This window comes from Asterias rubens, chromosome 19 (genome assembly GCF_902459465.1).
Source record: "Asterias rubens chromosome 19, eAstRub1.3, whole genome shotgun sequence".
In the NCBI taxonomy this organism is placed as follows: domain Eukaryota; kingdom Metazoa; phylum Echinodermata; class Asteroidea; order Forcipulatida; family Asteriidae; genus Asterias; species Asterias rubens.
Window position 1 is genome coordinate 9,193,585 of NC_047080.1, and position 17,057 is coordinate 9,210,641.

Sequence of the window (17,057 nt, forward strand, 5' to 3'; positions counted from 1 at the left end):
ACATTAAGAAGCCATGGTTGATTTAATATTTTAAATAATAGGGAGCCTACCTGGTACAATGAATTGATTGATACTGCACATGTATTGATTGAGACATTATAAGTTGTCACACAAGCGCGAGTGGAATACGGAAAAATATAGCGTCCCATATCAAACGAGGCCGAAGGCCGAGTTGGATATGGGACGCAGACGCGCTATATTTTCCGTATTTCCACGAGCACGCGCGTGATAACGTACTTATCTTCAAGCAAACTTGGCGCGCGACCATAGAACACGACGCAGGTAGTGATATTAGCCATGCAATATAGGTTTTTATCACCACTCCATTCTGCGAATCTGATTGGAGGATTAGCGCGTACTTGAAGATAAATAATTTTATATATGCATTTTGGTTAACACCAAGTGAGAATACTGGTCTCATAGGATTTATGTACTAACATGTATAAATTGGAAGTTGCCCGACAAGAACCCAATAAATCATACAGTTTACAATCTTTACCTCCTCCCGGTCGATGGAGCAAGTAGCCTGCATGGACTACTTTGTCTTCTGTCATTGTGTCTCCCTCACATTACTCCAAACCATACAAATCTCTCACAAAAGTTTGTACCTGAATACAAGAAAGTACAAAATGTACACATTTAGCTGTAGGAAAAAGCTGATTTAAGTAAAACTAACAAATTTGTTGACAAATTGCATTGCTTGGACCACAATCATCCACTGTGCTTAGGGCAAATAAAATATTTAAAGCCCACAAAAATACAACTGAGAAAAAGTACTCACTCACACTGCATTCGTTGTACAATGTATGATACCACCATCTTTCTGGAATTTTTGAAAGTTTCAGACTACATGCAGTACAAACTACAAAGCTTTATCACAAACCTACATACGTAACATAATAAAAAATAATTAGGCCCTGGGGCCTACATGTTTTGTAATAATCCTCAGCTTAAAAGTATTAGGCCGAATGAAATTGGCCCTGGGGCCAAAATATGGAACACTAGCACCTAGGACCTACAGAACACTTGGGAAGAAAGAACACTGGTGCCTAGAGCCTTGCCTAGAGCCTTGGAAACATAGTGCCTACATACGGAATACAGGTGCCTGGGGCGGCTGGGCCAACAAACAACTCAATATGCCTTGGGACATACAAAATACTGGTGCTACAGCATCAAGACTCTGGTGCCAAGTGCCTATGAGAACATCATACGTAAGTAAAATCTTTACCAAGCAGTAAAAATATAAATAACTTAATGGAGCACCCGATCTTTTGGTCTTGCCGATAGGATGTCACTGCCACTCTCGCTGACTCTGCAAAAAAACTGACACGACAGCCAGGATATAGGTCATGTGTAGACCCATTAACTGGGGCACTGCACGAGTTTCCTTTTTTGAAAACTTGTCATAATCAGGTGTGCTAGTACGACTGATAATGACAAATAAAAATTAAAAGGAGTACAGCGCCCCAGTGACTGGGTCTAGGTCATGTGACAGTTACTCCTAGAGCTATATGAAGTTCATTCCACTTCTAAGTTCTATCATCTCCGTCATGAAGTCGATAGAGGAACGATCCCTCAGTCATACATAGTTTCAGGAGTAAACGGACAGCAGTCAGAGTCAGACTTTGATTGACTTTTCCTTAATTAAAATGCGCACCACCGCCACACTTTTCTTCAACAAAAACAATGTCTAATTAAATAAAATTAACATAAACTTTTAATATTCAATGATTCAATCATCACGATTCAATCATCACGATTACAACAAATAAATTTGAAAATTTAAATGAAACTTTTCACCAAATAATAATACAACAATTACAAAGTCAAAGTCATTGGCACTAGGGACTAGCATGAAGAGCCATGGTCAAAGTAGTACTCCTTTACATTTGGTCGGTTGGTAGAAATTAACATTAGTTTAGCTATCGGATAACTTTCCGTATGGCGCCACCACTTTTTCACTCATTTTTACAAAAGAAAAAGGGATATCTCATTGAGGTAAATTAGATACTATATTATTTCATATCGAATGAAAAAGTGGTGGCGCCATACGGAAACTTGTCCTAGCTCTACATCTACATCATAGAGAATAGCCAAAACTCCTAACCCCCCCCCCCCCCATACCATTACCAACCTTCCTCCATGGTCAAAGCACATCACACTACGAATGATTATGAATGCACAAACAAACATGGCAATAACAGACAGTTGGAGAAAACAAAACACAACAAAACAAAAAACAGTTAAGCGTTAGGTCTGGAGTTGTTTACTACGTACTATACTAGGCTAGGGGGAAACTGCAACAACACAGTTTAATACTTAAAAAAGCCGGCCACAAGCAATGACATTGACATGAATGAAAAACATCCATAAATTTCTAATTCGTTACAAAAATACAACATTACAGGACGTGAGTTACACAAGTATCCAAATAGTAAGGAAACAACCACTTGAAATACCTAAGATTTGAAGAAGAAAAATCCTGCTTTGTTAAACTTTTACAGACATGAGTCGAAGTTGAGAGACCATCGAAAACCACATCATCCGAGTCAAGTTAAACTACGGTCACGTACCTTTTACAGTCAGCGAAGCACAGCCGCACTTCGCTTCGATCTGACGGTCAACTCTCTCACCGCAGGATACGGCAAACGACGACCACGTAGCAGTCTAGTCGTGATTCCACGTACTTGTCAAATCTGGGCGGGAACCCGACTAAGGTATAATAACAAAATTGGCACAAAATAGTCTGGACAACGTATTAACACCGCGTTCTGGATGGATTGGTGGCGCCCTGACTAAAAAGTTAAAAACCAATTATTTTATTTTTGCCCAAAACTATGGCCCAACATCCTGCTGAAGCGCAAAAATACTGCCTGACAAATTTCTTTGTTAAGCAACCAATTAATGGGGCACCAGTCACAACAATGTAAACTTAATATAAGTTTGGCTGGTAAGCTCTTTCTCCGTTAAGCAGTACCTTTTTGTGCTTACAGGCTTTATTAAATTGAGCCCAGGCAAAATACAATGTCGATCACTAGGCTATATACAAATAATGTGATTGTTTTTGTACATCCTGCTCTTTTTTGCTAAGCAGACTTTTTTTATGCAATATTGTTTATTAAGCAGCTCACGAAATTCGGCCCTGGCTCAGTCAACCACGTGCCTCTTCAAAATAAAATAAAATAATGCCTTTTGAATAATCTTCATTTTCCCTTTAAATCTTGGTAGACTAGCCGTTTAGCTTTTGAGCTTCGCTCATCACTGAATGAAAGGACAGTCAGGGTTGGATCCGTGGTTTCAGTCACTGCCTTAGTGCCTAGCCTCTGTGACGACACTTCCGGGTTCAAATCCCACCTCAGCCTTTTCATGTGGATTGGGTTGTTTATCAGTCTTTGCCTGACTGCGAGGGTTTTCCCTCTTGGGGTTTTCCTCCCCGTCCAAAACTGAAAACTTCTTCTATTGTCCTTTTTACAAAAAGTTGGTGTGATGCCCCTGTTATGGCGACTGTAAGAGCACCACCACCACCGACCACCACCACCACCCGACAAACCCTTACCCCTGGAAACGCAAAAAAAAAATACACCCCACCCCCGTGCTCCTTCTTACCGTCAAAATCGACCTCGCGTCGTCATTTTCACATGGTCGGCATGGTTCTGGAGATTCACAGTTAAATCCGATGTTTACAATGTACATACAATATTCAACCAATACCTGTCCTAATCCTTGTCAGCGCTGCAGGAGATTCCCCTGATGATTCTGTGCCCCCCCCCCCCCCACCCGGGGCCCCATCCCATGCGGCGAAAACTATGTACAAACTTCTTTTTATGGCCCCTCTTTTGAATCCTCCTCTTCCTCCAGCCCTAGTTAATTTCCCGTTATTATAGACAGAAACTAGGACTCGGGATCAACGGGCTTAAAGGCAGTGGACACTATTGGTAATTGTCAAAGACTAGCATTCACAGTTGGTGTATATCTCAATATGCATAAAATAACAAACCTGTGAAAATTTGAGCTCAATCGGTCATCGAAGTTGCGAGATAATAATGAAAGAAAAATGACCCTTGTCACACGAAGTTGTGTGCGTTTAGATGGTTGATTTCGAGATCTCAAGCTCTAAATCTGAGGTCTCGAAATCAAATTCGTGGAAAATTACTTCTTTCTCGAAAACTATGGCACTTCAGAGGGAGCTGTTTCTCACAATGTTTTATACCATCAACCTCTCCCCATTACTCGTTACCAAGTAAGGTTTTATGCCAATAATTATTTTGAGTAATTACCAATAGTGTCCACTGCCTTTAAGGCAAACTTTAAAATGGTTCTGCTCTTTGCAAAGATTGCACCTTTACTCACTGATTTGGTTCAGGTATGACAAACAAAATAAATACCTATAAAGACATAACAAACAAACAACAGACATCACACAAATTTGTCTACTTTGGCCTTATTATCTTTATTTTTAAGCACAGCTGTGTATCTTTAGGAATCATGGACTACAAAGAACACAATAGGGGCAAAGGTTGACTCTTTTAAATGTTTATCAAGCGCCTCAAAACTTTCTTGTCAGAAAGTCGTTAGGCGCTCAAGCATTGGTAACAGATCACTGAAGAAAACAAAATAATTACGAAAAGGAAGACACTATAAAATAAATAGTTAACTTGTGGGTACAACACTGTGTAAATCTCTGTAAAGAGCCGGGCTCTGAAAAGAGCCGGGCTCTGAAAAGAGCCGGGCTCTGAAAAGAGCCGGGCTCTGAAAAGAGCCGGGCTCTGAAAATAGCCGGTGTGGTCTCGACGCTTCGAACAGTATACCCTGCTCGTCTACAGGAGAATGAACAAATGAAATCAGCGAGTCGGCAAACTGATTTCCAAAATAAAATGACATAATTATCATACACCCAGAAGTCGGCAAATTGGCATTGTACCATTACCATACACGCCCCTGCCGATAATAACCGGCAGGGTTATCTATAGTCTTGATTAGAGACGCTCGTTTTAGTATAGTCACCGGTAGATGGCGCTACATTAATTGGCCAAGGAGGGTCTGTACATGTTTGTTTGATACCCTAATGAAATCAGCGGCTCGTGAACGAATGAAACGTCTCAAATCAAGACTAGGTAAGCTGTGGTAAGTAATCGCAGATTACTATGTGGTTGTGAGGAGAGCCAGATTGTGACCAGTTCATTATAAAGAGTTTAAGTGTGTATCATTAACTAATTAAAAATGTCAAGTAATATTGCTACAATTAGAATCTCGAAGGCCTCTCTCTCTCTTCCCCCAAGAATTCCAGGCTGGAATGCCTTGCTGTCGGGACTGATGGAACCCGCTTCTATGCATCTTCACGTTCTGCGCTCCGTGCTGCTCTCCTGGCCATTCGACGTTTCATCTGCGCTCCTTCGCCACTGCATTTACCACCTTCACACGAGTCTTCACCTCTACCTCTGCCGGCATTTTGTGGAGTAACCCACTGTAAAGCAAAACAGATATCAATCAATCAATTAATCAGTCAATCATAACTTCAAACATTTAGCTACTTCTTATAAAGTTATTCTATAAGTGTCGTGACTGAGCGGTTAAGAGCACTGATTTGAAACTCTGGTATTTCTGATCAGCAGAGTGTGGGTTCGAGTCCAAGTCGTGACACTTGAGTCCATAAGCAAGACGCTAAACCATTGCTTCGTCCTTCGGATTGGACGTAAAGCCGTTGGTCCCGTGTGTCGTGTAACGCACGTAAAAGAGCCCTATGCCCTAATCGCCAAGGGAGGTGTTTGCCTCGGTGTTCGTGGCTGGATTGGCAGCATATTGTGCCACATCACCGTGTAATATAAATGGAGTAGATCTCATAGTTCAAAACATAGTCCCACATACCTTGCAGGAAATACTGTATGTTTAAGCGCTTTGAGACGCCCTTCGGTGTATAAAGCGCTATATAAACATCGTGATCCGTCACTCAGTGACGCTCCTGACGGTGTACTTCTAATAAGGATTGTTCTTCCTGCAGGGACATATTCGCTTAAAGGCAGTGGACACTATTGGTAATTGTCAAAGAATAGCCTTCACAGTTGGTGTATCTCAACATATGCATAAAATACCAAACCTGTGAAAATTTGAGCTCAATCGGTCATCGAAATTGCGAGATAATAATGAAAGAAAAAAAACACCCGTGCGTTTAGATGGTTGATTTCGAGACCTCAAGTTCTAAATCTGAGGTCTCGAAATCAAATTCGTGGAAAATTACTTCTTTCTCGAAAACCGATGGCACTTCAGAGGGAGCCGTTTCTCACAATGTTTTATACCATCAACCTTTCCCCATTTACTCGTCACCAAGAAAGGTTTTATGCTAATAATTATTTTGAGTAATTACCAATAGTTCCCACTGCCTTTAAATATGTACTTGTAGATTATTTATATGGGAACAAAACAATCGAAACAGAATGTACACAATTGCCTTTAAGTCATTGTTCTCCTCATTGTATACGGGACTACGTTAAATTTATGAGACCTATTCCTTTATGTAACGGTTACAAGGTGCTGCTGTGGCGCAACATGCTGCTAATCAAACCAGGAGCAACGGGCGAACTCTTCTTTTTGCGATAAGTGCACTGGGTTCTTTTACGTGCGTTACACAACACACCGGACCAACGGCTTTACGTCCCATCCGAAGGACGAAGCATCGTGTCAGTGCTTAAGGACACAAGGGTGTGACGACCGGGACTCGAACCCACACTCTGCTGATTCAGAGTATGGTGCTCTTAACCGCCAGGCCATGGCACGGTTGCCCCGGATGCACAGAAGAAATAAATTCAATTCAATTCAATTTCAATTCAATGGTTTATTAAAATTCTATTCAATTCGCTGCCAGCAGCAGAATTACATGAACAGTTACATAGTTAAATAATTTGGAGTAAAACATAACAATAAGTAATTGATATTATAGTAGGCCTCCGGAAACCGTAGTGGGCCTTCAGAAGTGTCTGGAATGTGTTTAAATGATGTTTAGCCCCTGGTGTGATTTGGAAGTTTATTCCAAAGTTTGGGTATAATATTAACACTGAGAAGTGATGTTGCTTGATGTAGGCCCTATACACTTTTATTTCAATGTTGCATAAATCACAATTCTTTAATCTACTACCGCGGAGTAGATTTATCGGATGTTCGGGAGACTTCTCAGTTCTGAAAAGAACTGTCCTGCATTTTAACTACTACCCGGGCGGAAGGTATAGAAAATTGGCTGGGACTATTACTTTAAGCTTATAGGATCGTAATTAACTGCACTACCGCGGAGTCAGTTCTTGAATTGTTCTCTACGTTTCGACTAGCTTGCTCTAGTCATCGTCAGGAGACTGTCAGGAACCTTCAGTCTAGATTGAAAAATTGTCAATCCAAATTCGATTGAAAATAGACTTGAAATAATTAAGAAAGATTGTTCCCTCACGGCAATTATTGTGAAAGAGTGAACATTCAATCTAAAAATAAGAGTGAAGTTTAAATTCTCAGAATTTGGATGGAAAGCTCACCTCTCTTGCTGGCTTGTCTGCAGACACCAATGCACACCCGACGATCATGACCACCAACAGAATCACAGCAGATCTCATTTTGAATATCAGGTTTAGTTGCAATATCAGTCAGAAATATTTCGATCAAATATCGTCCCCTGTCTGACTTGTGTCGGGTTTGGAGAAAATGTGATATGGAAAGCTACAAAAAACACTTTTATTTATACATCGTTCAGTTTGGGGCCCGCCCCTCGTGAAGGGGGACACAACCCTATCAAGTTATTGCTGTTATTTCCTTTAATATTACTGTCAATCATTTCTTTGTTCCTCTGAAAATGGCCAAGCCATACGAAATGAAATAGGATGGGATCCCCCCGTGACATCGTTGTTTTAAAAAGTGAACAATGGCACAATAAAACAAAAACACATTCTTTTGTCAAAACACCGAAATTCGAGCTAATTAAAAAAAATCCTCTCATTAATTACGGTGGTTGATTAACAAAGAAGTAATTAAATGCCAGAAACCATTTCAAACAATAGATATTACGAGTGTAAATTATTTCAAGGTTTTATTTACCGTCATTTCCGCTGACAATGCTTAATGAAAAACCTTGGATATGTAAAATAATAAGCTGTACGTAAATAAAAAAACAATCAACTACTTTTAATTATCTTTGGATCAAGCACAAAGAACAAAAGAAACAAGATATAACAGAATTTTTTTTTATTTCATAAAGACTTTAATATTTCAATATATTTACGCACTTCTTTTGCATTTTTTTGTTTCCAAAAACAAAACACAATACACACGTATGACTGTAGCCAACTTGGCTTTGTTTTATAGTAAATACCGCAAGGAAAAACAGTACCCAAAACAACAATTTTTCGCCGAAACGAAATTTCCTTGACAATAAGTTTATAATAAATAAAATTATGATAAATAACAAGGTTAAGGAAAAACAAAGCAATGTGTGTACCGGTAACACTAAAAAATATTTAAATAAATACTCGCCAAAAATATAGAAACATAATTGTCCTAAAACTGATGTGTGTAAGCATTGCATACTCAGTACTTTCCTAATTTCTGTGAACAGAAACAGAGGCATTTTACTCGGGTGGGATTCGAACCTGTGATTCTTTTTCCGCAGAACTTGTGAAAGTACCGAGTAGACAGTGATCACACACTGAGGGTAAAATCAAATTACATTCTGTATCCCTGGTGCAAAATCGAACATCTGTCAAACAACTTTGTCAATCTACATGTATACGGCTACACTGCCGCAAATAAACTACAGTATAAGCAATGTAACACACCCTTAAATATATTTCACAGGTTAGTTTTCGCAAGTCTTTTAAAACAAAATAATATGGTTAGATTTAATGTCAAACCTCAATGATTATAAAAGTTCATACAAGTACAACAGGCTGTAATATATTTCTGTCTGAAATAGTGTTTAGGAAAAGGAAACAGAACACAATGCAAATCACTGGGTTGCCTATTTTGACCCTAAATTCTCACAATTTGCTTTTTAAACTACACCATTATAAATGTTGATATGATGTTCACATATCTATCGTTGAAAGAAAACTGAAAAGGGTGGGAATCGGGAATGAGCAATGATATTGATATCAAATGAGCTTGATTTCAGAAGTAATTCCTGTCAGGAAACCACACATAATTTGTCCGAAAGACTCTTTGTCATTCAATATGGTCTTTTGCATGAAATTAACTTGAACAATTTTTTTCAACAAAAAACCTTCAGCATTTGTAACAAAAATCAAACGACTTAATTTTGTTGCTACTTTATTTTAGTAAAGATGTGCATTGCTTAATGTTTATGCACTAATAGAAATAGTTTTGGTTTGAACAAAGACAAATTTTCTGGAGTGGGACTTGAACCAACGACCTCCGGATAAACGTACCGGCGCTCTACCAACTGAGCTATCTGTCCCGATGTTGGCGGCAACTAATAGCACTCATACACAAACAAAAGCATCTATGACAACTCAACTTTCTAGTTGAGTTCGATGGACAACATTGTGTTGTAACTTAATATAAAAAGACCATTATCATGCTGCACCATCTTGGTCATGTACCTCATTTCCAATTGCAGTAATGGATGCTAATACTCATTGTACAAAAAGGAACCAAACTATTTCTCCTTCCAGCCTCGGTTTGGTTACATTGATTTTTAATGGGACAAAAAACAAGATGGCTGCACCATGATAAAGGTCTATAGAGAAACCAGAGTTATATATAAGAACTAGAGGGCACACTGGCCTATATATGTGGCCCCGCATGCGCGCATGCCGCCATTTTCTAAGTTGACAAAACAGCATCGCACAGCGTGTGTTTGTGCGGCCGTTTTGTAAGTTGACAAAACAGCATCGTGTAGCGTTCAATAAACACAAACTCCAATGTGTACTTCATATTCAACGCGCGTACAAAATGGCGCGCGTGTCTCCTTGCGGTCCCGTCGCGTTTGTGCAAGCAGCATCACCAGTGAGCCCTCTAGTTCTTATACATGTATATAGCTCTATGAGAGAAACACATTCGACAGTCACAAGACCACATGACTTGTCTGGGCCCAATTTCATAGAGCTGCTAAGCACAAAAATTTGCTTAACATGAAATTTCTCCCTAGATAAAAACCGGATTACTAACCAAATTTCCACCTGATTTTCAGGATAAGCAAACAACAGATGAATACCCGTAACAAACAATATGCAAGATATGGAAATTTTGTTGGTTATCCTGTTTTTACCAAGGAAGAAGTTTCATGCTTAGTAAATTGTTGTGCTTAGCAGCTCTATGAAATTGGGCCCTGGTCAAAAGATTACTGGCTCGACACTAAAACCATTGGCCTGGGGACTGTGGTCCAGTGTAAATTTGAGCCCTGGTCCTCCTAATCCCAATCTGATGGGAGTTCACTCCTCAGAATTTGTTGCAAAGAACCAGATTTCATTGTGTCTGTTCCTGTAGACGAATGGACTGTCGTACCCAGCGGTATAGTACATCGTTTCGTTGTACGTCTGGCTGCTATTCAACGCAGCTGCCAGGGCCGCTGCCTCCTTCGGAAAGATAGTTTGGTTGGAAAAACCACTGTATTCTCTGCAAAACAAAACACATTGAGAATTTGTTAAATTAATATTTATAAGTTTTTTTTCAAAACTCTACAAACAAGACAACTTTCTTGTGTTCAACTTTTGTCGGCAAAAAAAAAAACAAAAAAAAAAAGGTAATGGCCTCGCATTTCGACCCTAGCAGGGTTTTTTCAAAGCTTTTTCCATTGGCATCTCAAAAACGAAGCATACAGCAGGCCTGCGCTTGCCTCCATGCCCCCTGGTATTTGCCTTGAAGCCCTTGAATTGCTCGGGTAGACATTTATAATTTGTTCGCAAGGAGAAAATGCCTTGGTGTCCTTGCCCGATCATAAAAAAGAAGCACTGATTGGGCTCTGCAGATCTTGATCTTGGATTTTGATAACTCACCCGACATACACTGTATGCTCCTCTAGTTTGGTTAGGGTGATTTGAGGGTTTGTTGGTTTGGGTGTGTCCTTCTGGAACTTGAAAGGGATCATCAAGATGCCCAATACCAAGGAGAAAATGCCTTGGTGCCCTTGTCATTTCAAAAACGAAGCATACAGGCCTGCAGCTGCCTTCATGCCCCTTGGTCATTGCCTGTGTGCCATTTCATGGTTTGTTGGTTTGGGTGTGTCCTTCTGGAACTTAAAATTAGCGATCATGAAGGCGCCGATGCACTACCAATGAGAAAATGCCTTGGTGCCCTTGCCATTTCAAAAACGAAGCATACAGGCCTGCAATTGCCTCCATGCCCCTTGGTCATTGCCTGCATGCCATTTCAGGGTTTGTTGGTTTGAGTGTCCTTCTGGAACTTGATAGGGATCATGAAGGTGCCCATTGCCAAAGAGAAGACGCCTTGGTGCCCTTGCCATTTCAAAAACGAAGCATACAAGTAGGGCCTACAGGCCTGCGATTGCCTCCATGCCCCCTTGGTCATTGCCTTTGTAAAATTGAAAAGCTCCAGTTGGATTTCAATTACATACCTGACATACACTGTGTGAGCCTCTAGCTTTGTTAGTTTTATATCAGGGTTTGTCGGTTTGGGTGTGTCCTTCTGGAACTTGAAAGGGATCATGAAGGAGAAAGTGAAGTCACTGGCACAGACTGGTCCTGCACCTGGAAGGATGCTGCATGTGACTGGGTCAGTCATAGGTATTTTGGTTCCTGTGTGAAAAAAAGGGATGAGTATTGGTTTTTTGTTGCAGTGGTGCCCTAATGTGCTATTTCTTTGGTGCCCTTTGCAAAGTTTCAATACAAATTTACATTTTCCTCATTGAAGTGCCCAATACCAGAGGAAAACTGCTGTGAACCATCAAGAGCAAAGTTCAGAAGCAACTTTCCAAGCGGCACCCTCTGCTAACACAATCGATTCAGACTGCCTCTAACCACTGGGCTAGCTCAGTGATCTAGTGGTAAGACATCTGCTCAAGCAATGCAATGGTTATGGGTTCGAATCCCACCCGAATGATTTGCATGTGGATTTTATTGTCACAGGCCTTGGGAATGAGTGTATAGTACATATTACACATCGGTGTAAGTTTAAAAGTAACAAAATGATATCATTTCCCTACTGTTTTAACAAATTTATTGTTTTTGTGTAAACGTATTTCAATTATTTCCCTTACTCTGTTTGTTCTCTCCCTGGATGTGAGAGAACAACTTAAAGAATGTTTTCTATGGCTACTGGGCTAACATAATGGTCTAGTGGCAAGAAATCTGCTCTAGCAATACAATGGTCATGGGTTGAAATCCCACCAGAGTGATTTGCATATATATTTTGGAAGTGTCGTGGCCGAGCGGTTAAGAGCACCGAATTCAAACTCTGGTGTTTCTGATCAGCAGAGTGTGGGTTCGAATCCCCAGCCGTGACACTGTGTCCTTGAGCAAGACACTTAACCATTGCTTCGTCCTTCGGATGGGACGTAAAGCCGTTGGTCCCATGTGTTGTGTAACGCATGTAAAAGAACCCAGTGCACTTATCGAAAAGAGAAGGGGTTCGCCCCGGTGTTCCTGGTTGTGGCTGCTTAATGCGCCCTAGCACCTTGTAAACCCTTATAAGGTGCTAAATAATTGGGTCTCAGAATTCATCACTGCAATAACCTATCTTTCTAAAAGTTTGTATATACTCAGCGCCTTGAGTACCTTGTTTGGTAGATACGTGCGCTATATAAGACTTCAATATTATTATTATATTATTATTTGTTTTTACAGGACTTGGGAAAGTACCGAGTATACACTGTGTAACCGCAGGATTTGGACAAGTACTGAGTGTACAACAGTGCTTAATACACATTGGTATAAGTTTAAAAAAAAACATGGAGGTAGGAATCCATGAAAAAACAAATGATATAATTTCCCTGCTGAATTGTTTACGCGTAAATGTATTTGTTATTTCCCTTACCGTTTTCATTCGCTCCCTGGATGTAAGAGAACAACTTAAAGAATGCTTCCTCTCCAGCGGCGTCATTATCAATCCCTGTGATTCTTATACTGGCCCATGCAGATGGCTCATACTGACGAATGGAGTACTCCTACATGGAAGAAAACAAAATGGTTGGAACTTAGTTAAAGACACTCGACACTATTGGTAATTGTCAAAGACTAGTCTTCACAGTTGGTGTATCTCAACATATGCATAAAATAACAAACCTGTAAAAATTTGAACTCAATCAGTTGTCAAAATTGCGAGATATTAATGAAAGAAAAAACACCCTTGTTGCACCATGGTCACACAAAGCTGTGTGCCCCTCAGAGGGTTGATTTCGAGACCTCAAATTCTAAATCTGAGGTCTCGAAATCAAATTCGTGGAAAATTACTTCTTTCTCAAACACTACGTCACTTCAGCCGTTTCTCACAATGTTTTATACTTATATCAAGCTCTCCCCATTACTCGTTACAAAGTAAGGTTTTATGCTAACAATTATTTTGAGTAAGTACCAATAGTGTCCACTGCCTTTAAGCAGTGCTCTTTATAATATAATGAGAGCCGAGTGATAAATTGTGAATATTATTGGACAAGAACCAATCACCTGATGTGGTACAATTAGAAGTGTGAGGTTGTAATTATGCTGGTAGCCTGCTAAACTGATTTACATTTCTGTGTAATGTGCCACAGGAAACTATGAAGCAATGTTTCCGTAACCAACCAAAAATTTGATTGCCAACAATGTCTGCTGATTTAGCTTTGACAATATCATTGTTGGAAAATGGCAAAAGATTAAGGGGTTCCTCTACCATTCCAAAGACAAGATCCGACAATTAATCATCAACAAAAGCTCCTTAAATCACATAAACAAAATCAAAACTGCAAAGGGAAACTGACTAAGTCAACCAATTTGAAATACCTGTGGGCTTGAAGAAAGAAAATCTTGAATTTGTTCAACTAAACAACGATTACAGTCAGTGTTAAACACAAAAACCAATAAAAAAAACAACCTTGTCACACGAAGTTGTGTGCTTTCAGATGCTTGAATTAGAGACCCCGAAATCAAATTCTGAGGTCTTGAAATCAAATTCAAATATTAAGTGAAAAAGTACTTCTTTCTCGAAAAACTACAGTTCTTTCTTCATTCTTCAGAGGGAGCCGTTTCTCACAATGTTTTGTTATGCTAACAGTGATTACCAATAGTGTCCTTTAACCATAGAGAAAGAACCATGGATTAACCTTCCACAAACTTGACCTACATTACGTTACACAAGGCACTTCGTACCATGACCTGGTGACTGGTTTGAGTTTGCTTACATAGACACATGTGCATAAAGAAAGGATTGGATAACCATTTGGACATACGCCAACCAACGCCAACAGGCTGGGTCCAATTTAACAGATCTGCTTTTAAAAGGCACTGGACAGTATTGGTAATTACTTAAAATAGTTGTAAGCATAAAAACATACTTGGTAACAAGCAATGGAGAGCTGTTGATAACATAACGAATCATCTTCAAGCTGATGCTCATTGTCCACAAAGCACTTAATGGCAAGGCTCCCCACTATATTTCTGAACTACTTCAAGTTTACACTCCATCAAGGAATTACCGATCAAGATCCATGCTTCTTCTCATTTAATCCAAGTCTCGACACTCATGGGGTGACAGGTCTTTTTCTTCAGCTGCACCACGCATCTGGAACTCTCTAATTACTAAATCTTAGATCTTTTCTTTGTACCACAACATTCAAATCTCTTCTCAAAACTGTATCTTATGTCACAGGTTTTCAAGGACTAATTTTGGTGTGTCTGTTTTTTTATTTTTTTATTTATTTATTATTACTGCGCCTTGAACACCCAGCAGGGTGGATAGGTGCACATTACAAGTCTTATTATTATTATAAAACAATGTGAGAAACAGCTCTGTCTGAAGTAAACTAGTTTTTGAGAAAGAGGTAATTTCTCACTAAAATAATAAAAGACGTCGTGCCAGAAGACTTTAATTCCTATCTGAAAGCACACTATTTTATACAACAAGAGCGTTTTTTCTTTCATTTTTTTCTCGCAACTTCAATGACCAATAGGAGACTTTCCAACGCTAGGCGGCAGCAGACATACCGGGTAAATTTCCATTGTTTACGTAGTTCTGAACATGCGCATAATTCTGAGAACAATGGATTTACCCGGTAAGTCTGCTGCCCTCTATCGTCCCAGAAAGTCTCCCATTGAGCCCACATCAAGTGAGAATACTGGTCTTTGACAATTACATGTACCATTCGTATTCAGTGTCTTTTTAACCATGGCATAACCTGTAAAAATCACATTTGTCTAAACATTTAAAACAAAATAAATGCTAAATCGACTGTTTACCTTCGATGTGAAGGTCTCAGTAAACTTTGGGCAATCTAAATCCCTGCAGAAGTCTGGAGACGTTTGGCTCTCTTTCTTTAGCAAGATTTCCTTCAAGTGGTAACACGAGCAGAATCCGGTGAAAATAACAAGAAGCACCAACGATCTCTGAATGCTCTCCATTTTGACTACCTGATAAGGAATAAATCTCAATAATTTTAGCCTGATCAATAAAATTTACATATATTTTTGCTACTTTTAGGGAGTTTTAGTTACGTTTTTACAGCTGAAACTATTTTTTTTTCTGTGCCTGAAACAAAAATATTTTGGAAAGTAAGGCTTTATTGGCATCATAACCAAAACAATAGGAACATAATTTGTCAACAAACATAATTGTCCTGCAACCTCAAAAAGAAACAATTAAAAACCAAGCATAGTTGAACGTTATAAATTTAGTCTGGTAATAAAGTATTGTGTCAATATTGATCAGCGTTTACAACTCTTCAGTCCTCAATGAAAATCCCTTGGCAGCACAAAACCTTCGAACTCATTTGTTTTTGTCTTAATCAAAATGTGGGACACTCATGCTGACTGATTGTGATATTGTGCTACTAGTTTCTAATCTGAATCTGAATTCTTGAGGAGAAAAATCAAGTGTGATCTTGCTTTTGAAGAACCATGGAGGAAGGAAATGAAGAACTTTATAGCATTAGGACTCATTTTTATTAATGCAGAATTGGTTGCAATTTTCGCTCCCCAATTGTTATAAAATTGCTTTCGCTCTCTGCTGCCTGCTGCAGCACTGCACCTTGCACGTGCATCAACAATCTTTCTCTGAAATGAAACTGTGTGATAATTCTTCCATCTGTGCTTCTTTATTAATTGACAAAGCATGCTATCACCCCAACTTTTCGAGCCAAAGACCAGCAGGAGACACACATTTATTTTGTTAATCTTCCCATACTTCCTACCTAATATAATATATATTGTGAAACCCAAGCTTCCTAGCAAGATCATGGATGCAAAAACCGTGGTTTGGAGCTCTACCTCCATGTTTGGAGCACAGAGTTACGGACATCCTTACTCTGTTTGGAGCATGGAGGATTTTTTTTTTATTTACTCCATGATTGGCGCAAGTGCGCAAATCAGGGAGTTGATGAAATCATGGAGGAAGAAATGAAATCAATCCCTCTAACTATACGAACATGCGAAGAACACCATGTACGAGTAGTGCTAGCCCACCTTGTTGAGCTGTTAATGGCTCCTCTTTTTTAACATCGGTCTCGTCACTGTCACCATTATGTGTGTCACCATTATGTAATGGTGACAGTGATGACACCGATGTTAATGGTGACAGTGATGAGACCGACGTTAAAAGCGGAGCCATTAACAGCTCAACAAGGTGGGCTAGAGTAGTGCACTCGTGCAGTATTTGTGTTTCATCATTAATAGAATATTTGTTTATTAGATCTACGTACCTCTTGATTAGGTGATAGCGTGAGTGTTCCACCAAAGCTTAAGTAATCTTATAATATTAACAATACAAATATCATGCAGTCAACAGTGTTTGCTTTCCACTCGCTAATCCAGTGCCGTGCCCTTGTTTGTAGCCAACTCCAGTGCGCTGTAAAATGTGTGCAGGAACAACCTGTCTTGCCAATGTAACGCAGCTAAGTTGGAAGTTCGAAGACCTTTGTTACA

General features: G+C 39.5%; 2 protein-coding genes and 1 long non-coding RNA gene across 5 annotated transcripts in view; all 3 read right to left on the minus strand.

The window, feature by feature from the left end:
• LOC117303154 (TBC1 domain family member 2A-like) overlaps nucleotides 1-2,645 on the minus strand; it is a 42,329-nt gene extending 39,684 nt beyond the window's left edge. For 2 of the 3 annotated variants that reach the window (XM_033787276.1, XM_033787274.1), the window contains exons 1-2: nucleotides 2,460-2,610; nucleotides 500-608 (exon numbers count right to left, since the gene is read on the minus strand). In XM_033787276.1, coding sequence (XP_033643167.1) covers nucleotides 500-554 — 55 coding nt within the window. In that variant the 5' untranslated portion in view covers nucleotides 555-608; nucleotides 2,460-2,610. Of the gene's footprint in view, nucleotides 1-499; nucleotides 609-2,459 lie in introns of all 3 variants that reach the window. The other variant, XM_033787275.1, reaches the window with a different exon arrangement.
• A 1,780-nt stretch (nucleotides 2,646-4,425) lies between these two features.
• On the minus strand, nucleotides 4,426-7,684 carry LOC117303396. The gene is made up of 2 exons (XR_004520502.1): nucleotides 7,515-7,684; nucleotides 4,426-5,464 (listed from the first exon to the last, which is right to left on the minus strand). It is a non-coding gene; the product is annotated as an uncharacterized LOC117303396 (long non-coding RNA).
• Nucleotides 7,685-10,249: 2,565 nt separating this feature from the next.
• On the minus strand, nucleotides 10,250-16,997 carry LOC117303417 (heme-binding protein 2-like). Its single transcript, XM_033787607.1, has 5 exons — nucleotides 16,835-16,997; nucleotides 15,378-15,548; nucleotides 12,982-13,111; nucleotides 11,564-11,744; nucleotides 10,250-10,605 (listed from the first exon to the last, which is right to left on the minus strand). Exons 2-5 carry the CDS (start codon nucleotides 15,537-15,539, stop codon nucleotides 10,422-10,424), a joined length of 657 nt encoding a protein of 218 aa, XP_033643498.1. The 5' UTR covers nucleotides 15,540-15,548; nucleotides 16,835-16,997; the 3' UTR covers nucleotides 10,250-10,421.
• Between the last annotated feature and the right edge of the window lie 60 nt (nucleotides 16,998-17,057).

Bases quoted from the DNA above. Each gene is read 5' to 3' on its own strand.
- LOC117303417 (XM_033787607.1), bottom strand. From the start codon at position 15,539: ATGGAGAGCATTCAGAGATCGTTGGTGCTTCTTGTTATTTTCACCGGA. The intron at 13,112-15,377 runs GTAAACAGTCGA...TCTTCCATGTAG, and splicing joins CTGAGACCTTCACATCGAAG to GAGTACTCCATTCGTCAGTA. The intron at 10,606-11,563 runs GTATGTAATTGA...TTTGTTTTGCAG, and splicing joins GCTCACACAGTGTATGTCAG to AGAATACAGTGGTTTTTCCA.